The sequence below is a fragment of the Nicotiana tomentosiformis genome, chromosome 1 (assembly GCF_000390325.3).
Source record: "Nicotiana tomentosiformis chromosome 1, ASM39032v3, whole genome shotgun sequence".
In the NCBI taxonomy this organism is placed as follows: Eukaryota; Viridiplantae; Streptophyta; class Magnoliopsida; order Solanales; family Solanaceae; genus Nicotiana; species Nicotiana tomentosiformis.
The window spans coordinates 30,428,951-30,452,242 of record NC_090812.1 but is presented as its reverse complement, the minus strand read 5'-3'; the positions used below and the strand labels follow the sequence as shown (position 1 = coordinate 30,452,242).

The 23,292-nt window shown below is 40.2% G+C and overlaps 2 protein-coding genes across 2 annotated transcripts; one reads left to right on the top strand and one right to left on the bottom strand.

Moving 5' to 3' along the window:
- Nucleotides 1–1,208: 1,208 nt before the first annotated feature.
- LOC138905196 (uncharacterized) lies at nt 1,209–1,640 on the bottom strand. The gene has a single exon (XM_070193703.1). The coding sequence runs from the start codon at nt 1,638–1,640 to the stop codon at nt 1,209–1,211; it is 432 nt and encodes a 143-aa protein (XP_070049804.1).
- A 9,283-nt stretch (nt 1,641–10,923) lies between these two features.
- Nucleotides 10,924–13,656, top strand: LOC138905191 (uncharacterized). The gene is made up of 5 exons (XM_070193698.1): nt 10,924–11,011; nt 11,189–11,328; nt 12,254–12,844; nt 13,165–13,295; nt 13,413–13,656. Exons 1-5 carry the CDS (start codon nt 10,924–10,926, stop codon nt 13,654–13,656), a joined length of 1,194 nt encoding a protein of 397 aa, XP_070049799.1.
- Nucleotides 13,657–23,292: the final 9,636 nt, after the last annotated feature.

The window sequence follows — 23,292 nt, the reverse complement described above, 5'->3', positions numbered from 1 at the left end:
AAGCCTAAGGGTTATTCTTATTTAGAGTTCGAGCAAATCCTCACTCGACTATAAAGCCTAAGGGCAACCCTAACTAGAGTTCGAGCAACCATTCTCACTCGAGGACTATCTATCGAGCCCAAGGGATGCCATTAATTCAAGTTTGAGAAATCATTTGCACCCGACTACAAAGCCCAAGGGCTACCTTATTTCGAGTTCCAGTAAATACTCACTCATAAAGCTTAAGGGCTACATTACTTCGAGTTTGAGTAAGTCCTCACTCGGCCACTAAGCCTAAGGGCTATTCTTATTTCGAGTTAGAGAAAATACTCACTCGACCATAAAGCCTAAGGGCTGCATTACTTCGAGTTCGAGCAACACCCACTCGACCTTAAGGCCTAAGGGCTATATTACTTCTAGATCGAGCAAACACTTACTCGACCATAAGGCCTAAGGGCTACATTACTTCGAGTTCGAGCAAGTCCTCACTCGGCCACTAAGCCTAAGGGCTATTCTTATTTCGAGTTCGAGTAAATCCTCACTCGACTATAAAGCCTAAGGGCTACATTACTTCGAGTTCGAGCAAACACTCACTCGACCGATAAGCCTAAGGGCTACATTACTTCGAGTTCGATCAAGTCCTCACTCGGTCACTAAGCCCAAGGGCTACCTTATTTCGAGTTCGAGTAAACACTCACTCATAAAGCCTAAGGGCTACATTAATTCGAGTTCGAGTAAACACTCACTCGACCATAAAACCTAAAGGCTACGTTACTTCATGTTCGAGCAAATACTCACTCAACCATAAAGCCTAAGGGATACTCTTAATTCGAGTTCGAACCAAAGGGTGGATAATATCGACCCTTGAAAATCCTAATCAAGCAAATCCCTTGTTCATAGCTAAGACACAACAGATTTTATACGATCAAACAATGGCCGTATCGACCTAATTCGAGAACCTAAAGGGCCATCATACTTTTGAGTTCGAGAAATCATCCCCGCTCAATTAAACTCTAAGGTCCACCCTACTCTGAGTTCGAGCAAGTACTCATTCGACTAGTCCGACTTCGATCAAATTACCTAAAGCCTCGAACTTATAAACAAAGTTTTCACAAGGAATAGAATGAAATAAAGGCAAGATGGAAAAGAAAGAGATATTTATATATATATATGAAGATATTTACATGGTCCGATTAGGACCCTACACAAAAGATCAAAAATGAAAAATCCTAAGGTTCCTGATTTTCTCCGGGGGTAGTTTCTTCTCCATCGAGGTCCTCCCCGCTCTCGAACCCGCTTTTGCTCTCCTCATCATCATCGTCGTCATCGGAGGCCAGCGCTGAAGCTTCGGCTTCACACTCTTTAGCCTTTATTATCTCGTCGGCTAGATCGAAACCTCGAGCGTGGATCTTCTCGAGGGTTTTCCTTCGAGATTGGTATTTGGCGAGTTCTGCAATCCAATATGCTCGAGTTTGAGCGGTCTCGGCTGCCTCTCTCGCTTGTACTTGAGCAGCTTCAGCATTGGCTCGGTAGATGACCACGATCGTATCATCCTCGGCTTTAGCCTTTTCAGCTTCAGATTTGGCCTTTTCAAGTTTGAAAGCCAACCGAGCTTCGAGCTCCGCTATTTTCTTTTGCTGAGCTGAGAACTTCTCTTTCATGCCTCGAAGCAGACTTTCGGCCGATGATAATTGGGATAAGGCAGTCTCTTTTTTTTGCAGCAAAGCATTCCATACCTTCTTTCCACCCCAAGGTCTCCGCCTTTATCATGTCGACCTCCTCACGGATTTGCCCGTTCATCTCGATCTTCTGCTGCAGCTGTGAGATCGAAATATTAGCCACCGTCCTCGAATCGAGCCCATGAGTTTTTAAGATTGTCATTACCTACTCGGTCAGGTCGGTCTAATCTTGGTAAGCCTTGGCCAACTCGGCTCGGAGGTCCTTGGTCTCTTCTCTTCTTTGCTCACAGAGAAGTCTAGAGGCATTTCTCTCCCCCGAGAGCCTTCGGAGGTTGGCCTCGTACCGACTCAGCTCAATCAGAGACCAAGAAAATGCTTCCCGATGAAGCGATGAGGCCTACGCAGAAAGAAGAAAAGAAGTTAGAAAAGAAAAACAAACATAAGGGTAATACCAACAAGGGGAGTTAAGGCTTATCGGATTCAGAGCTTGTTGCACTTCGTTGAAAAAGCTCGATGCCTCACCCCAGTACTTCCTCGGGACCTCCAAGTCACTCAGGCCTGTAGCATCTTCGAACCCAGTAAAATAATCATGGAAGGGATCTTCCCTTCCGTGGCCTCCTTTTATGGAAATGGTCTTCAAGGCCCGAGCCTCTCGAAATATCTCCTCGTAAAATGAGGGGAGCAACGGGGAGCCTCCAATTTCTATTGCCCCAAGTGAATCCCTTGGGGCGTTCTCTCCATCTCGGGGGGCCTCAAGATCATCCACTGCAGTCGTACCCATCATTGGCTCATTATGGTGGGAGGTAGCCTCGATCCTCGATGACTCGGGGACTTCGACCAATTCTCTTCCCGAGACTCCCTCATCACGAGATGGAATCTCTGTAGCCTTTGCCGATTCAGTAGCCTTTGGGGCCTCGATACTCATTTTCACTCGGGCTACCATCCCGCAATCATCTTCTTCCTCTTCTTCATCTTCATCCCTAAGACGCCGAATAGAATCTTCGGTCAGGAGAATGATATTCTTCCTCAGCTTACGAGCCGCCTTCTTCATAGGTTCCGGATCCTCGGAGGTCGAGAGCTTTTTTCTCTTTTTGTCCTTCGCCAATTTGGTGCCGGGATCGAAGTCTCCTCCTCACCAGATAAGGGCCTCATAACAGCATCTTTGCCAATGCATGTATAAAAAGAAAATAAGGAACGCTTTACAAAGTCAACAAAGACGTGGGAAAGAAACTTACTATGTGTTTTGGCCTCCCATTGGCCCTTTGATAAATCGCGCCACGAGTGCTCGGCATATGTAGAGGTCGAGGCCAGGTCCTGTACCCAGCTCTTAAGGTTAGGAATTGCACTGGACATCCAAGCAACCGCTACATCACGGAAAAAGATATCGGTAAGAAAGGAACGAAGGAGAAAAACAATAGGAGCTAACAGTAGAATTGTACTTACGCTTCATATTTCATTTCTCGGGAAATGGCATCTTCTCGGCTGGGATAAGGTCGGAAGTCTTCACTCGAATGAACCAGTTCATCCAACCTCGGTCCCTATCCTCGTCTATGCTCGAGAACAGTACTTTGGTAGCTCAGCGTTGAAGTTTTATTAACCCACCTCGATAGAGGCGGGGCTGTATAACCTGATGAGGTGGTCGAGTGTAAAAGGCATCCCCTCGACTTTGCTCACGAAAAATCGGAGCAGAATTACGATTCGCCTAAAGGAAGGTGGATTTGTCCTAGGGTTATTTGATACTGGTGGCAGAAGTCAACGATAACGGGGTCGAGGGGGCCCAACGTGAAAGGGTAAGTGTACACACTTAAAAACCTTTCCGCATAGGTGGTGATATCTTCTTCGGGAACCGGAATCATCACTTCTTTGTTTTCCCAGTTGTAATATTTCCTTACCTGCTTGAGGTATCCCTCAATTATCGAGCATATATACCTCGATACTGGCTCGCATCGACCGAGAATCGACGAGACTTTATCGTTCTTAAAATCATAAGTGAGAACACACCCCTCGGGAACACACTCCTAAGGTCGCGGCTCCCCCAGTGTTTTGTCATTGGCAGGCCGCGATGAAGAGGCGTTCTATTTTTGACGAATAGTTTTTGACGTTTTGGCCATCTAAATTTCTGTGAACAAAGATCAGAAGTATTTTGGTGTTTTGAGAAGAAATTTGCAGTGAAAATCACAGATTTGCAGATAAAGAACTCAGAAGATGCGGAAAAGAACTTAGAAGATTTGGAGATTGGAAATCTAAAAGTAAAAAATGATAAAGAGAGGAGCTATTTATAGAGTTGACAATAACGGTTTAATATCAACAGTGGCCGACTATCGTCTGACACACATTTAATGTCTTAGTAACTGAACCGACGGGACAGTTATGACATACGTCATGGTCGAGCTTGATGCAAACGTCAGTGTATATCTAGTCGTATCATTGGAAAATCATGTCGTTTCTCGCCACATTCTTCCCGAGAAATGAGGGGACTATCTGTATACGGTTAAAATCGATTTTGCCCTTCATGTAATTAGTCAAAATTGGAACATGATGGGCCGAGGGTCATTTTCATCATACCGAGATGAGATCTGAAGCCAGGTTTCAAGCTCAAGATTCAGGAACCGATCAATACCGAGCTCGAAGTCATTATCGAGCTCGAGCCCAAATCAAACTATGATGTAAAGTGGCGTTATCGAACTCAAGATCCGAGCCCGAGTCAATACCGATCCCGAGTCAATACCGAACCCGAGTTAGTATCGAGCTCGAGTCAGTATCGAGCTCAAAATCTGGAGATTGACCAATATCAAGTCCGACCAAGATCGAGCTAAGAGACAAGAGCCGTTGTAGCCGCACTTGAGGAGAGAATCTCGGCGGGAATTAAGGAAAAACTAAATTAACTAATCTATCATGGGATCCCCACTATGTATTTTTTATTATATCCAAAGTAAGATCCCTCCACTATAAAAGAGTGGCTATCATTTCTGTAAGTGAGGGATTGGAACATTAAGGCATCTACACACTCTCTTATTGAAAAGATTATTGATATTCACATATAGATACAGGAGAGATTATCCTTTTGTGAGTCTTGTACATTGATTCATCTTGCTTGTTCATAAATCATTTTCTACTCAGTTTGGTTTGTATTTCATTCCTTTTTTACAGTCAATATTCGATATATTTCTACTTACTTTTCCGATTTGTACTAAGTTATACCACATATCCTTAGAACTACGTATAAATTTAAGTCTATTCATTTTTCGGGTAAACAAGGAGAAAGGACTTTGTTGACTCTCTAGCAGTGAGAAGAGCAAATAGTTTCTCTGCAAATTTTGAATTAAGAAAGAATAAAATGGTTACGTGGAATGTTAAATAGTGGTAACAACCAACCGCATGTTACATTGAATTTCCGGTGAATTGGAAAGTTGTAATATGTAAATATAGGAAAAGTTGTAATTATTGGACTTTTTATTAAACTAGTGTTGGAGTACGCGCGTTGCGCATGTACTTTTATTTAATATATATAAACTTTTAAAATCACATAATGATTACTAAAGAATGTTTTGAGTAATAAAAAAAATTAATAGAAAAAAATCAAGTCCATTAATATGATAATATTATTTAACTAACTCAACAAAGAATTTTGTTTTACCTCAAATAGTTCCCAAGTTCTTTACTGTATTATTCAGATATTACTGAATTTTACTAAAATGGCAATTTTTCTGTTAAAATATTGTATCAACAAATGTTAGAAATATTACTTCACCAATTTACAGCAAAATGAAAAAAAAAATCACCAAAATCTTTTTGAGTTCCTCTCCAAGGTATCGTAATACATCTAGACTCTAGTGAAGATCATATTTATTTAAAGCTACATTACCAATTTTTCTATTAAAAATATGAAATCATCAAATGTTATAAATATGAAACAATATTGCACACACATATCTATATATTAAATTTAAATTAATGTGTGTAAATAATGTTAAAAAGTGACGCTAAACAACCCATCCGAACATTAATTGTTCAAACAATTGGAAAGGAAACTTTTTATGTGACTATTAAATATTGATCAAGAAAACAACTCAAGACCGTGGATAAGATCATGCAATTAAGAGCAAAAAAAATCAAAAATATTTTATATGGTTGTTGATAAAAAAAAGATACATTAATTTCTCAATAAAATTTTTGTATTTTGTTTCCACAATCTAGGAGGAGAGGGGGAGAATGACCATGTGAAAGAATTTTTTTTATCAATAATCCTAAGTTGGGAAATTAGTGTCTTAAACCAATGCACATTGGTTTGGAGGTTCACCGAAGTAAGATTTCCGGAGTACTTACCGCGTAGAAGGTACTCCCTCAGGATCTACTTTAAGTGATCTTTTGGTTGTTTTCATACATATTAAGGAATTGACCTTTTAACATTAATTAATAATGTAATTGACCATATTGACTTTAATTTGTTCATTGGAAATACATCAAATACTCTGAGACTCTTTACTCGAAGGGCAACTTTGGAAAAAAAAATTAAGTCTTTCTTGATATTTGAAAAAATAAAATATTGTGGACCACAAATAAAGGCCAAAAAATCACTTAAAATAAACCAGAGGGAGTATAAAAGAACCAAAATCCTAGGGATGGAAAAAATATTTTTGAAGACAACACCAAAACACATTCCCTAACAAAACATGTCAATTGTTAAGTATTTAGAAATTGTTTAAGAAGCAATTGACTGAAAAAGGTAAATAATACATTCCTAAAAAGAACTCATAGAATCCTAGAGTTATTTACATTAGAATTATATTATTAGTCATCTTACTTTTTTATTTACGTACATCTGAAACTTTGGGAATAATTTTTAACCTATTTTTATTTACCTAGGATTATAGAAGTGTTTCTTTTTTAACTCCTTATACAATTTAATAATTGTCTCTATGTTTCATAATGAATATATCTTCTCTTATATAAAAGTTGATTTTAAAGTACTAAATATTACATCAAATAATATGAAAAGGATTACAGTTAAAGTACTTATAGTGTTAACCTATGTTTGCTTTATATCTATTGCGTAATTAAGAATCCAATTATCACATGAAATTCGTCTTTCGAATTTGATAGGAAGACTTATCAAAATTGTAATTTGGAACTGAATTGAATTGGGATTTAGTTGTTCTTCTTCTAGTTGACGTCAAATAAATTTCTAAATATATTTAATTGGTTTTAGTCCTAAATATTAGGATTTCCTAGAATTTTTAAATAGAAAAATATTTAATAACCAAAATTTTAGTTAATTTTAAAGTCATATATATTTTAGGAAAGTAATTAAATGACTATTGCTAAATAGTAGGAAAATAATCAAGTCTATTTTTTAATATTATAAATAATTAAATGACTATTTTATCCCGTGTGAACTTTATTTTTAAAGGACAAAAAAGGCGAACAACATTTCGCTAAGGGCTTTCGTGCTTTTAATATAATATAGATAGATAATAACTAAATAAAAGAATAAAGGAAATTGCAAAATTTTGAGAAAAAAGATAAATTACCTTCCTGGTCATAGAATGTGCCATGTCACCTCTTCAAGACCCTCAATTATATATATATATATATATATATATAGATTATGAATTTGATCCTTATGATATATCAAAATAATCCATGAATGAGAACCAATTGAGTTTTATGATGTAGCAATTCCTAATGATATCTGAGTTTTATGAAAACCTCTTATCAGGAAGTGCTTTATTTTCTTAGTGGATCTACCCGTTGCAAAATTGGATTAGTAGAACATATAAGTTTCGATACTAATACCCATTCCACAACTAATAATTCTAACTTTGTTTCAGACAATCTGATCTTTTATTCAATTATTACTGCGACAGAATAATCCATGAACCAACCTTTCCTAATGAAATTTTATTCCAAGTGCTATTGTTTTGTCTTTTCTTTAGAAGGATTTAGCTGCGGCAAGCGCCCACTTCCTTTCCTCATAGGCCTTAGAATTCTTGATTATGTTTGGTCTAGACGAGAGAAGGCCCATTCTAAAATTGTAGAAGGGGCCTGCATCAGTCTCCCCTTCTACTTACTGATGTGAACTAACTTTGGTATTTAAATTAGGAAATTTTATCTCCTATAGCAAAATTTTACACCCTATTTATTATAAATAAAAACTCTTTTAAAATATTATTTTCTATAGCTACCTTTTAATTTTTATAGCAAAATATGTATTTATGATCACTTCTTACTATTAAGCCATTAAATACGCTGTCTAATATTTTTCTCTCTCATTCTTTCAGTTTATTCTCTCCCAAAATCACGCATAGTATCTTATTTCTCTCTCCACGTTCTCTCTCTCACATTCTTTTCTATATGAACTAGAAAACTGGTTTTCTCCGATAGACGGCGAGCTTTTTCATGATTTCCATGGTTATCACTACTCTTCAGCCATGAAAATAGTGAGCTTTTCCATCATTTCCTGCAAGTTTTCTTAACATCCTTTTCAAAATTGTTATTTCCCAATTCCACGAGATGTGGAGGCGTGACACCAATTTTTTTCCCTTCTGATTCATGATTTCTTGCTTATGTCAGGAACTATGAAATTGTGCAAGTCGTAAATAAGCAACACAGATTTTCACCACTCACCACTAAAGTTTTTGGCCAGTTAAAACTTCTTCTTTTTCTCTTCAACAGTTTTTTTTTAAAAATATTCACCATTGTTAGGTTTTCTGCAGAATACCCACTAATGCACTCAATTTCGAAGGGCCATCTTTCGATTTGCAAATCACTCAAGAGGAACCTGTATTTCCAGATTCATCAGCAACCATTGAAGCCGAAAGGAGAACAAAAATACGCAGTGACCCTAATTGTAGATATTTTTATATGTATTCGAGTCCGCATACATTGATTTTTAGTTTCTACAGTGGTTTTCTCTTCTTGTATTTAGATGTATTTATATGTATTCGATAAGGCATACACTGATTTTTATTTTGTATATTAATTTTTGATTGTTATATTTATATGTATTTATATGTATTTGAGTTCTTACAATAATATTTTTAAATACAATGTTAGTTCTATCATTTTGATGTTATTCATCAATTAGTTATGCATTCAATCTAACTGTATTCATATGTATTTTAAACCTAACTGTATCCATTTGTATTTAAAACAACAATACAGTAAAATATTCTCAATACAAATAGAAAATCAATGAATACAACCAATGAAATATACTCAATAAAGCAGTAATACCATGTATTAGGAATAAATAAAATATTGTGAATATAAAAATAAACTTGAATACATTGAACACAACTGTTAGATACAACAGAATACAAGCACTATGTTTATTATCAAATATGAAGGCAGAAGGTTACTATTACAGGTTGTATCTGGCATAATTACATGATGTATTCATATATAGAAAATCGTATTTCAAAATTTTTCTGTAGATACTTGTATCATTTCCGACCAGAACCTCGAAAAATGACAAAAAAAAAAAAGAAAAAAAAAACTCGAACTGTATCAGAAAAAAAAGAGGGTCTGAAACTCTGAAGAATGCTCTATTTTTTGATGTTTAGCTTCTGATTAAATCTTCTCATTAATTGGATTGATAATGTTGTGTGTTATAATTGATTTATGTGAGTTATATTAGGAGTGTATCCTGTTAAATTAACAGTTTTCTGTATTTAAACAACTTGAGAGACCTATTATTACGTTGTATTCATGAATACATGTTATGAATACATGTGAATACAGCGGATGACAGCTGGACTGCCCTATTTTTTAGCCGATTTTTGCTAGTGTATTCATTAAAACGGTAGCTCGAATACATCGAATACATTACCATAACAACTGAAAGATAGCTACGAAAAATAATTATGTATATGATAACGATCAGAAGTTAATAACCACTAAACAATAGTCATTTCTGAAAATTTCTAATTGCCTTCTTTTACACTCTCAATAAGAAAATATGGTTCTGACTTGTGAAATGTGTCGATCCAGTTGCATGTGCGCAATTTGAAATATATTCTTATTTAATGATTATTTATAGACTTCGACGGTCTTTGTCGCGAGTAATATTCCAAAATTTATTTGTGCAAGAAATGTTCCAAAAGTACAATCTACAAAAAGAAAATGTTTTTGAAGTGCTCAAACATAATCAACTTCCTATGTTTCCACAAAATCTTACAATAAATTTGTGTACATGTTAATTGTTTCTTTTCCTTTTCATTTTGTAGTTATGGTGCCAAATTCGAAGAAAAGAAATGAGTGGTGGAGTGCGGAATGATTGTCTTGGTCAGGAACTGATCACCAGAAATGTTTATGTTTGTACCACTGGGCTTCCATAGAAAGCTTATCCTAATTTGATCTTATCTGTCCAAAAGTTCGACGACTTATCAGCCGGAAAGCGTAATATAGAAAAAGCTTTCCGACTGCTGATGCTAATTCTGAAAGATATTGTGAAACGTCTATTTTAACTAATCGTATCTTCAAACTAATGGTTACGCGATTTTAAGGATACGTGATATAATTTGGTACAAATTGAGAATATATATATATATATATATATATATATATATATATATATATATATATATATATATTGAAATTGACTGTGAAAAAAATGAATGCAAACCAAACGGATCGAATAGCCTTGGCCCTTGAGTTCGGTCACCCTCAAACCAAGTGAGGGTTCAAATGATATAAGAACAGAGTAACAAGATATTGAAAGCTAAAAGAAGTCAGTATATTGCTTTGTATTGCGTAAATGTGATTTCTCTTACAAATGATCAGACCCCCTTTATATAGTAAGGGAGTCGTACTCTTGATACAATTCTAAATACAGTAAGGAATCCCATGATAGGCTAATTAATCGGCCTCTCCTTGATACGTGCCGGGATTTCCGCCGCGATCCTCGCCCCATTGCGGATATTTCGGATTTCCGTTATTTGTCTCGGTAAGCTTCCCTTGGTCTCGTTCGATCTCTATCTTTCTCGGTCTCGATCTTGGCCGGTCTCAATCTTGGCCAGTCTCGATCTTGGCCGATCTCGATCTTAATCGATCTCTGGGTCACGAGCTCGGCAATCTAACTTCACACCATTGTTCGATATAACACGAGTTTTGAACCTTGCCTTTTCATGTTCTAGTCTCGATCAGTCATACGAAGGGCAAGCCCGGCTTTGACCGTATATAGATAGTTCCCTCATTTCTTGGAGAGAAGATGACGAGAAACAATATGAATTTTCGAGCTCCGCCTTGACGGGTAATGACGTAAATGACGAACGTCACTGGTACACCTGATCATGACGTAAGCAACAACTTGAAATGTCCCGTCGATCCAGTTATCAAGGTATTAAATGCCTGTCAGTCGCTGGTCGGCCACTACCAGTTCTGAACCGTCACCAGCAAGCTATAAGTACCCTAGCTTTTTCTCATTTAAACGTTTTACGTTCAAAGCTCTTCCTACTCTTGCTTTTTCTTCAAAAAACCCTTTGCTTTACAACTTTTGCACCCAAATTTCTTGAATTCTCATCAATCAGTATACTATATTAATTCTCTTTTCTCCTATTCTTCAATGGAGAAAACTTCTAAGACCGTACCGCAAAAGGAGGCTGCTTCTTCATCACGGCCCGGCAGCGGTGAGGCTGCGGCGGAACCCCACCCTGAGGAATTCGTTCCGGTATGGTGTCCAATTGTACTGATTTTAGGGTCGAAAAAGCCTCCTTGGTAACAAGCCGATGTGATCCGGTCTCGAGGTACATATGCACAATCATCGAAAAACTCCTCGCTAGGGTTAAACAGGATTGCAACTGGGTCAATAAGCATGTGGTGGTTCCTACACCCGAGGAATCGATCACTACTCACGTGGAGGGGTTTCTAAGTGTTTACACTTACCCCTTTACGTTGGGTCCCTTAGACCCCATCATTATTGCCTTTTGCAAAGAGGTATGATGTGACCCTCGGCCAGATCCACCCCTCCTTTTGGAGAATAGTGATTCTCCTCCAATTTTTTTGTAAATAAAATCGAGGGATGTCCCTTTACCCTCGACTACCTTATGCGCTTATATAGTCCCCGACTTTATTGAGGGGGGCTGATCAAGCTTGCTCGCCGAGCTAGTAAGGCTCCGTTATCGAGCATAGATGAAGGTCGGGACCGAGGTTGGATGGGCCAATTTGTTCGAGTAAGGACTTCCGACCTGATCCTTGCTAAAGACATGCCATTTTCCGAGAAATGGAACATGAAACGTAAGTAGTACTTCGCTTTGAAGGTTTAATCTCGTTGCTTTTCTTCTTATTTCTTTCTTCATTGCTATTTTTTGGCGTCGCAGCTGTGGCCCTGATGCCATACCTAATTCCGGAACTTAAAGAATGGGTCGAAGGCCTTGTGTTACAGAGGTCGTACTCAGAACATGCTTGGATGGAGTTTTCGAAGGGTCGATGGGAGGCCCGCAATCATGGTAATTTTCCTTCTTAGAACAGTGATCGTTCGGGCTTTTTCTCGAGCTTACTCATATTTTTTCCTTTGTAGTCCTCAGAAAAAATATTGCAATGAGGCCCCCATCTGGTGACGAAGAAGTATTTCCCTACCCCCTGCTTCGAAGCAGGCCAAAGAGAAGAAGAGGAAAGGGGCGCCGAGTTCCCCGGGCTCGGAAAAGAAAAGACCGGCGAGGAGGTCTCGCAAGCCCAAGAGGGACACCGGTGCTATGTCTTCGGATTCAATCCGCCGATTAAGAGACGAGTCTGAAGAAGAAGAGGAAGATAACTCCAAATTGGTGGCCTGTGTGCGGGCCGGCGTCATCGTACAAGAAGTTCTCGAACCGGAGAGCGCTGAAGTTGAAGCATCTCGACATGAGGAGGTCGGTGAGAGAGCTCAAGTTGAAGCTTCCGAGCTAGAAAGGGTCGAGCCCATTCCGCCCCAAGCTAGAGGAGTCGAGAGAGAGAGCGGAGAAAGTGTCCCAATAGACAAACTTGGAGCGGTCGACCTCAGCGGGTCTCCTCAGATTTCGGATGCCATGATCCGTGAGGCCGGTATGTTGAGTCCTCAGGGGGTGATGGATATCCACAGCTTCTTGGATGGGGTTGAGTCCACTGCTTTGGAAGACGTCACCGGGCTCGGTGACCTGCCGGTATCAAGGAAAGAATCGTCGTCGGGCGCTACTGGTCTATTCAATGAAGCCCGACAAGCATTGAATCGGGTAAATTGGTGTGCCTTTTCTTTCTCATATATTCTAACTTTTAAAGTTGTAAATAACTATAACATCTTCCCCTATGCTTGTAGGCTTCGGTGCTGTATCACGAGGCTTTCCTCCGATATCGGGAGTAATTGACTCATCATGAAGCCGAGGTCCGGGACCTCACTGAGAAAAGTGACACCTACAAGCATCTTAGTGAGAAGCTTCAGGCCGATTTAATAACGGCTCGGGACGAGCATGCCGAGATGGCCGAGCAGGTATTTCGAGTGCCTCACGATAGTAAAGATGAATTGGGGATAGTATCTAACGATCTGATCCTGCAGGTCCGTCAGAGGCTCGAACAGATCGGGGAGCTTCAGAAACAAGTAGATACAATACAAGCCGAGGCTGAAGAGTTCAAGAAGAATATGGACAGTTTAGCCTTGAAAAAGGAAGTCGTCCAAGCACAACTGGAGTCTGCCGAGACCCAGCTCCGAGCTGCAAATGAAAAGGCCTCGGTGTAGGTCGAGAAAATCAAGGAGCTTCAATCTCGATTGGACTTGACTGTTTCTGATAAGGCAAACTTGGCCAGCGAACTCGAAGTGGCCAGATCTGAGGTGGTCGTGGCCAACACCAAAGCTGATTCCAAAGTGGGCCAATTTAAGGTCGATGTTGAGGTCATCCAGGCAAATGCTAAGAGCATGGTGGATCATGCAAAATGGCAAGCTCAAAGGGAAGCCCTAGAGGGAGTTCACGCTCAGGACTTCGATGTTATGGCCGAAATCGAGAACACCAAAGCAGAGGAAACCAGGACCCGGAAGCTGGCCTTTCCTTAGGAAGATTCCGATATCTCAACCGAATCCGAAGACGGGGAAGATCCCGATGAGGACCATGCTACTTAGGCCTTTATAATTTTTCTTTCTTTAGCACCTTTTTTGAGGCCGTTTTGGCCGTTGTAAATTTTTTTATTAGGCAGATCCGACCGTTGTAAAAATTATTATTATATATATATGTATAACTCTTTTCTTCCCCTTTCGGTTCTCAAATTTTTCCTTTGCTTTATTACTTGTATTCATAAAGGTCGGAATACCTTAGCGTGAAACAATGAGATAGTGTTGAAGGGTTCGAACAAATCTTACTTTTATTGCCTTTCTAGGTTAAGGCATTGTTGGGGTTCGATGTTACTGAAGATTTTGCTCCGAAAATATCTTGAGTTTAGGACTTTGCCGAGGGCAACCTTTAGAACCGTTTGTGAAAATATTTCTCTTTTTCGAAGGCCTGTTTTTGTTACGGGTCTCGGACATCTCCGAGCCGTGTTAAATTGGCCGTAGCCTTTTAGTTCGGAAACTACCCATTGGTCTTATTTTTCCGAGTCATCCGGGCTTGCCCGAGATAACAGTCCCTGATTGGGGTGGCCGTGGCCTTTTAGAAATCGGGGAGTTGCCTAATAGGTCTTTTGCCCCTGAGGCCCGATGACTTGGGCTGTTTGAGTTGAATGGCAGCCCCCAAATGAGGGGGTGATCATTCGCATTCTGGTTATGTATTGGCCTTGGGCTTGTTATTTTTCGGAAGTACGAAGTTCTCTAAAGGGATGTAAAGAGGTAAAATTTTAAAACAGAAGATTATTGCAAGGAAAGTACTTCTCTTTATTCTCGATCGAAATAATCATACATGCGTACATGTTTTATGTCAGGGCTCGAGCAATCTATATGGGCACGGTTCATTTTGACCGTTTGGCCCTTACAATAAATCATTTTTGTCGAGACCCTTCCTTTATGAAGTAGTTTACTCGCTAGAGTTGATACTCGAAGACAATGCATATCCGAGAGTAGCCCCCCAGTATTCGAGGTTGATTGCAAAATGACCTCGGATATTGTTGAATTGATCTTCGGTGCCGATTCGTAATCGGGCTTCATTCTACGTTAGCACGATTCATGGTTGCCTCATTAAAAACCTCTCCGAAAAACCCATTTGGGACAAAACTGATCTACGGAAAAAAGAGTGCAACACGTGCTTTCAGACCTAAGGACTTTGTGCCGTTCGCCGAAAAATCCATCGTTGTTTCTTGTTGACCACGTGCAAGTGTTAGTCTGAAAAATAAAAAAGGAAATGAAAAAGAAAATAAAAAAGGGTCGTACCTTAGCAGTAATACCGTTTTAGGTGAGATATGGTCCAATTGCTCGGTAGTTGTTCTCCATTCATCGTTTTGATCTTGTAGGACCCTTTTCCGGTAAACCTCGACAATTTGGTACGGTCCTTCTCAATTCGGACCCAATTTCCCTTTATTCAGATTCCGGGTGTTGAGGGTGACTTTCCTTAGCACTAAGTCCCCGATGTTAAAATATCGAAGATTGGCTCTTCGATTGTAATATTTCTCGATCCGTTGCTTTTGGGAGGCCAATCGGATGAGGGCGGCTTCACGCCTTTCATCTAATAGTTCTAGGCTCGTATTCATGGCCTCATCGTTTGATTCCTTTGTTGCATATCCGAGCCGTATACTCGACTCTCCGATTTAGACCGGTATTAGAGCTTCGATGTCATAGACTAGTGAGAATGGGGTAGCCCCGGTACTGGATTTCGAGATTGTGCGGTGTGCCCAAAGAACTTCGGGCACAATTTCCTTCTACTTTCCTTTAGCGTTGGTTAGCCTCTTCTTAAGATTTTGGATGATGGTTTTGTTTGTCGATTAGCTTGCCCGTTCCCGCTAGGATGATAAGGTGTTGATAGGATTCTTTTGATCTTATGATCTTCGAGAAATTTGGTTTGCCGATGAACTGTTTCCCGTTATCACACACAATTTCGGATGGCATCCCGAATCGACATATGATGTGATCCCAAATGAAGTTGATGACTTCCTTTTCCCTAACTTTCTCGAAGGCCTGTGCTTCAACCCATTTAGAAAAATAGTCAGTCATAAACAAAATAAATTGAGCTTTACCTGGTGCCCATGGAAGAGGGCCAACGATATCTATTCCCTACTTCATGAATGGCCACAGTGACAAGACCGAATGGAGTAGTTTCCCGGGTTGGTGAATCATCGAAGCATGTTTTTGGAATTTGTCACATTTTCTAACGAACTCCGCATCTTTTTCCATGTCTATCCAATAATAGCAGGCTCTGATTACCTTTTGAACCAATTATTCGGCACCGGAATGATTTCCGCAAGTGCCCTCGTGAACTTCCCTTAGAACATACTCGGTGTCTCCTGGTCCCAGACATATTGCTTGTGGACCATCGAACATTCTTCTGAACAAGGTTCCATCTTCGAATAAGGTGAATCGTGCTGCCTTCGTGCGCAGGGCCCTTGACTCTTTTAGATCTAAGGGAAGCTTTCCGGTTTTCAAATACTCTATGTATTTATTTTTCAATCCAGGTCAATCTTCTGGAGTTTATTTCGGCGTGGCCTTTTTTGACTACTGACCTCGTGAGTTGCACGACGGCCCCTGAATTGAGCTCGTTGTCTTCGACTGATGACCCAAAGTTTGTGAGGGCATCAGCCTCGCTATTTTGATCTCGAGGCACATGTTGCAAAGTCCACTCCATAAATCGATGCAAAGTTACTTGGAACTTATCTAGGTATCTTTGCATTCATTCTTCCCTAACTTCGAAGGTTCCGTTAACCTGATTCACCACGAGGAGGGAGTCGTATTTGGCTTCGATCACCTCCGCTCCCAAGCCTTTGGCTAGTTCGAAACCTGCAATCATGGCCTCATATTTGGCCTCATTGTTAGTAAATTTCACAATTCTAATAGATTATCTAACCACGTTGTATGTGGGCAGTTTAAGTACGATACCGAGTCCGGACCCTTTTGCGTTTGAAGCACCATCTGTAAAGAGGGTCCAGATTCCCGAGGACGTACTGGAGTTTACCAACAACTCTCTTTCAACCTTGGGTACTAGGGCCGGCGTGAAGTCAGCCATAAAGTCAGCCAAAATTTGAGACTTAATGGTTGTTCGGGGTCGATATTCGATATCATACCTGCTGATATCTACGACCCATTTGGCCAACTGCCCCAAAAGCTCAGGCTTATGCATAATATTTTGAAGTGGATAAGTTGTTACAACACATATGTGGTGATATTGGAAGTACGATTTTAGTTTCCTAGAGGCGTTTATCAAAGCGAGCGCCAACTTTTCTAGGTGGGGATACCTAGTTTCGGCCTCACCTAAGGTCCAGCTAATGTAATAAACAGGAAATTGCGTACCTTGTTCTTTCCGGACTAGGACTCCACTTACCACTATCTCCGATACTATCAAATATAAGTACAGTTATTCGTCTGCTCTCGGCGTATGAAGAAGCAACGGGCTCGATAAGTAACGTTTAAGCTCTTCCAAGGCCCGCTGGCATTCCGAGGTCCATGTGAAGTTATTTTTCTTCTTCAGCAACGAGAAGAATCGATGTCTCTTATTGGAGGACCTCGAGATGAAACGCCCCAGGGCGGCTATGCGCCCAGTTAACCTTTGAACGACCTTTACATTGTCTACTACCGTGATGTCCTCGATAGCTTTGATCTTGTCGGGGTTGATCTCGATTCCTCAGTTGGATACCATAAACCCGAGAAATTTGCCTGACCCGACCCCGAACGCGCATTTTTCCGGGTTCAGCTTCATATTTTATTTCCTCAATATATTAAAGGTTTCCTGCAAATGCTTCAAATGGTCCTCTGCTCACAGGGACTTAACTAACATATCATCAATGTAAACTTCCATAAATATCCATATTTGTTCTTCGAACATCCAGTTTACTAGGTGTTAGTATGTGGCACCAATATTTTTTAATCTAAATGGCAATACGTTATAGCAGTAGGTTCCATACTTAGTGATGAACAAGGTCTTCTCCTGATCATCCGGGTTCATCTGTATTTGGTTGTACCCGGAATAGGCATCGAGAAAATTGAGGATCTCGTGGTCGGCCGTGGCATTGATATTAGGTAAAGGAAAAGAATCCTTGGGGCATGCTTTATTTTGATCTTTGTAATCTACACACATTCTAAGTTTGTTTCATTTTTAGGGACTACCACTATGTTTGCTAACCATTCAGAGTATTTTACTTCCCGGATTGACCCTATTTTAAGAAGTTTGGTTACCTCATCTTTGATGAAGGCATGCTTGATCTCGGACTAGAGTCTTCTTTTCTACTTCGCCATATGGAACTTCGGGTCCAAGCTTAGTTTATGGGTGGTGATCTATGATGGGATCCCTGTCATGTCGAGATGGGACCAAGCGAAACAATCTATGTTAGCTATAAGAAATTAAATACGTTTTTTCCTGAGCTCGGGAGTTAATCCCCTGCCCAAGTATACCTTTCATTCGGGCAGATGTTCGATTAGTATGACTTGCTCCAGTTCTTTGACCGTTGATTTGGTGGCGTCGGAATCATCGGGGATTATGAAGGATCGAGTAACCCCGTAATTGTCGTCTTGGTTAATCCCTTGCTTGTCCGATTGGGTCGAGGCTGGCATCAACGATTGCTATTTGGCTTCCTGTTTTGCTTTCGAACCTGAGTCCTTTATCGATGAGAGTGTTGATATCAGAATTATTTCATCAACGGCAAACATCTCCTTTGGGGCAGGCTGCTCCCCATAAACCGTCTTTATCCCTTCTGGTGTCGGAAATTTTAATACCTGGTGAAGGGTCGATGGTACAACCCTCATATTGTGGATCCATGGTCTCCCGAACAGGGCATTGTACCTCATGCCTCCTTCGATCATAATACTTGGTCTCTTGGAGGGTACCGGCCGACAACGTTATTTCTTCCTAGTAGTTTCACAAGCCATGTTGAATCCGTTTAGCACTCGGGCCGCATGCACAATTTGGTCGTGTAGGCCGAGTTGTTCTATGACCCTCGATCGAATAATGTTGGCCGAACTACCTGGATCATTCAATACACATTTAACTCAAGTTTTATTCATGAGTACAGAAATTACCAGTGCATCATTATGGGATTGTATGCTTCCCTCTGCGTCCTCATCGTTAAAAGATAAAGTTCCTTCTGGTATGTAATCTCGAGTTTATTTTTCCTTTGTGATTGATACTTTGGTGCCTTTTATCATCGGACCTTGAGGAATATCGACCCTCTGATGATTATATGAATGACATGTTGGGGCTCATCTTGTTCATTCTGTTTATTGGAATCCCTGTTTCTGAAATGATTCTTAGCTCTGTCGCTCAGAAATTCTCGAAGATGCCCATCATTGAATAACCGGGCTACTTCTTCTCTTAATTATCGACAATCCTCCGTTCTATGGCCATATATGCCATGATATTTGCATATTTGATTGGGATCCCTTTGTGTTGGATCGGTTTGTAGAGGCCGATACCATTTAGTATCTTTGATGCGTTCTATAGCCGATACGATGGTGGATTCATCAACATTGAAGTTATATTCTGACAATCGTGGTGCTACTTTAGGTCCAATATGCCTGTCAAAACCATTATTGCTCATGAGCCCTCAAGAGCTCTGGCCTCGATCATTTTTCCTTTCACTTCATACAGGGTTGGGCCCAGGTTCGTTGCCCCTACGATCTCCATTATACGGCTGGTATCGATCCCTGTTCGACCTTGGTTCTCGATCGATATCCCTCTTAATTTTGTCGACGGGTCTGATAGGATAAACGGACCTGAAAGGAACCCCGAGTTGGTCATCTTCGACCCTGATCATCGATTGATACCGATTATGTACATTGGCCCAAGTGGCAGCCGGGTTGTTACACCTCATGTTTTCGTACGTGAAAGTACGCCGTAAGTCAATTGATGTAAGCTCGGAAATGAGATTGTCTTTAAAAGTATATAAAGTGATCTAATGATATTACATCCCATATTTTCGTTCAACATACAAACGACTAGGTTGAGGACGAATGCACTTAAATGTGAGAAATGAGATTTTGGACAAATAAAAACAAGTTGCTTGCTTACTTGACGTGCCTGCTTCACCAACTTAATTTCCATGCTACTTGCTTGAGCTACTCGATTCATGTCTAAATTATTTAATGAGGATGAGACGCATGTTTCAAAATGGAAAAAGGACCAACATGAATCACCTACTTGATTAAGTGGGTGACAAGTAGGTGCATCACCTACTTAGAGCTTGTGGATCAAATTAAAAGGGAAGAGAAAAGGATAGAGATGGGCAAGTCTTGGGGCAGCCCAAGACCCATCTTCCCAAGCCCATTAGTGGGTCCATATAAACATAGATATATCTCAATTTCACATAGAAAATAATTCATAATCCCTCTCTCTTTATTGCAACGTGAAGGAGCTCCAAAATATCAGCCCAAGATCTATCTCAAAGTTATCCTAGGGTTCAAGACCAAATCCACAAGTTGGTAAGGTGATTTCTCTCTTGGAAGATCAAGATCACCAAGGTAAGGTTTAACTTCTCCTATATGTATTTAAGATCATCTATGTATATCTAGTTGATTTGATAAAGGAAACTTGTGAAGTAAGTTGAACATCATGTTGAAGTGTTGTAGTTGCTGGACTATTTTGGAGTTGAATTCTTGATGTTTTATGTCTGGAAATCAATAGAAATAACTTAAGAATACTATTGCTATTGTGGTTGATGTATTTGGAAGAAGAGAAGGCTTGGAAAGTGCAAGTTATAACTTGGTTGTTGGGTGAGATGGCGTGGACTATTTTGGTGATGTATTGTAATGAATATGAGGTTAGCTATTGATATATATATATATGTTTGTTGACATTCTGGACATGTTGGTATTGTTTGTGGATTTGAGGAAAGTGAAAAGAATAAGGGGAGGTACTGTCCAAAATTTCGTAGATGAGCTAGTTGCTCATATGTGTTGAGTTCTAGCTTCCGTAAGCTTAACAATGGTCCCTTATTGTTTGTTGTAGATTGAAGTACTATAACGGGCTGAACCGACGTCGTGTGGTTAGGTAAATGATAAAGGTATGTTAAGGCTATCCCTTCTTTCATTTTGGCATGATCCATATGATACAAACGAAACGAGCAAACGCATAACTTTCATAAATGCCTCTATTCATAGAAGCACTAGGGGTACCTATGTTGTTGATTCCCCATGTGTCTTATTATTATATCATCTATTCATGGGTCTTAGAAAATACTTAAGTTGATAAAGTTTATCTCAAGGCATGTTGATCTTATGATCTGAGAGATCTTATCGACTTACTTCTTATGTATTGTATTCATTTATACATGTACATTTACCCATGACCAGATGGAGTTATATACGTATATATTATATATTTATAGGGTATAGGGTATGGGGTATAGGGAAAGGTTACAGCGTTATATACGCACCACCACCTGATCAGTTGGTATACGTTGATGATTTTTCCCACAAAGGTCGAGATGATAGGATGGGATGCCCTCAGAGGCTTGATGATGTTATGTACTCATATACATATGCATGATATGACATTTACACGTATATGCATGACATTATAAATGTTTCATGATTCGCCGAGATATTCAGACATACATGTTGAGTTCTTTACACCATGTTTCTTTCATGCCTTACATACTCAGTACTTTATTTGTACTGACGTCCCTTTTGCCTGGGGATGTTGCGTTTCATGCCCGCAGGTCCCGATAGACAGGTTGAAAATCCTCCTATTAGGCTATCAGCTCAGCGGAAGGTGTTGGTGCACTTCATTTGCTTCGGAGTTGCTTATTTGGTCAGTATAATTTGGACATATATTGATTAGTATGGCGGGGCTCTATCCCGACATTTATGACGTTTATGTACTCTTAGAGGCTTGTAGACATATGTCATGTATATGGATACTTGTATGGCTTTATCGGCCTATGTTTTGAGTGTACAAATGATCATGTCGTCCTTATAGGCTCGTATGTCACGTGTATAAGTTTCTATATCATGTTGGGTCGTCCTATGTCTAGTATTTCCTTATGTTTTATTCCAGTTATCGCATGATGGCCCTTCTGGCCCATATACCTATGATGGTGTGATAAGAAAGATATGTTATATTGGTACTCGGTTGAGTAAGGCACCGGGTGCCTGTCGCGACCCTCATATTTGGATCATGACATGGGTATTCTATCAAATTCTGCTTCAACTATTGCAAAGCCACTGAGCTTCGAACATTGAGTCCCTGGGTGAAAGCCTGAACCGCCCAATCTTCGGTGACAGGTGGTAGGTCCATTCGTTCCATTTGGAATCGAGACACGAATTCTCTGAGCATTTCGTTGTCCTTCTGTCTTACCTTGAAAAGGTCTGATTTCCTGGTTTCGACCTTGATGGATCCGACGTGTGCCTTTACGAAAGAATCTGCAAGTATAGCAAAAGAATCAATAGAGTTAGGTGGTAAATTGTGGTACCATATCATAGCTCCCTTTGACAGGGTCTCCCCGAATTTCTTTAGTAATACGGATTTGATTTCGCCATCCTCTAGATCATTCCCTTTAATTGCACATGTGTAAGAGGTGACATGCTCGTTTGGGTCAGTCGTTCCGTTGTACTTAGGAATCTCAGGCATGCGAAATTTTTTGGGGATCGGCTTCAGAGCCGTACTCGGAGGAAAAGGTTTTTGTACGAACTTCTTGGAATCCAGGTCCTTCAATATCGCAGGTGCTCCTGGGATTTGGTCTACCCTGTAATTATAAGTTTCCACCTTTTTGTCGTTAGCTTCAATCTTTTTCTCACCTGATTCTATCCGTTTCGTCAGCTCCTCAAGCATCTTTATAACTTCGGAGCTAGCCCCTGATTCACATTTGTTTGACCTTTCTACGACTGATTCATCCCTGCGGGTGATTTCCTGGGGAGGATCGGGCTCAACCCTGCTTGGTGCGTGGTTTTGGTTCTGTAACTGAGCTATCGCCGCCTGTTGAGCCTGCAACATTTCGAAGATCATTCGTAGGTTGATCCCGTCTCCTTCAACGTTTTGTACGTTCCGAGTCACCGACTGGGCTCCACCACGAATGCTATTTTCGGGGTGTCGGTAGGAAAATTTGCATCGATAGCCACATGCGAATTAGCGTCGATCTGATCTGCGATTGGAATTCCAGCAGGATCAGCATGCAGTATCTCGTTACCGGGCGCTATGTTATTATTTTCACCTTGGTGACCGGACTCGTTGTCAACATGTAGAGGCGTTGATTGAGAGTTTGACATTTTTGTTTTTTAGCCTGGAATAAAAGATACTCACAAGAACAAGTGTAAAATAGTGTGTGTTACGAAGGTTAGTACCAGGCGATCACTATTATCCTTAGCCCCACGGTGAGCGCCAAACTGTTTATCCAAAAAACGGATAACAATTGAATTTATACGCGGTTTTAAGGATAATAACTTGGCACAAATTGAGAAATAATTTATATATTAATATTGAAATTGACTGTGAAAGAAATGAATGCAAACCAAACGGATCGAAAAGCCTTGGCCCTTGAGTTCGGTCACCCCCAAACCAAGTGAGGGTTCAAATGATATAAGAACAGAGTAACAAGATATTGAAAGCTAAAAGGAGGCAGTATATGTGAT

What these genes read in the sequence shown, in the direction of transcription:
- LOC138905196 (XM_070193703.1), bottom strand. Translation starts at nt 1,640, where the DNA reads ATGAAAGAGAAGTTCTCAGCTCAGCAAAAGAAAATAGCGGAGCTCGAA.
- LOC138905191 (XM_070193698.1), top strand. Translation starts at nt 10,924, where the DNA reads ATGACGAACGTCACTGGTACACCTGATCATGACGTAAGCAACAACTTG. An exon ending in TATCAAGGTATTAAATGCCT is followed by an intron (nt 11,012 to 11,188) that starts GTCAGTCGCTGG and finishes CTCATCAATCAG; the next exon opens with TATACTATATTAATTCTCTT. An exon ending in GTCGTCCAAGCACAACTGGA is followed by an intron (nt 13,296 to 13,412) that starts GTCTGCCGAGAC and finishes AAACTTGGCCAG; the next exon opens with CGAACTCGAAGTGGCCAGAT.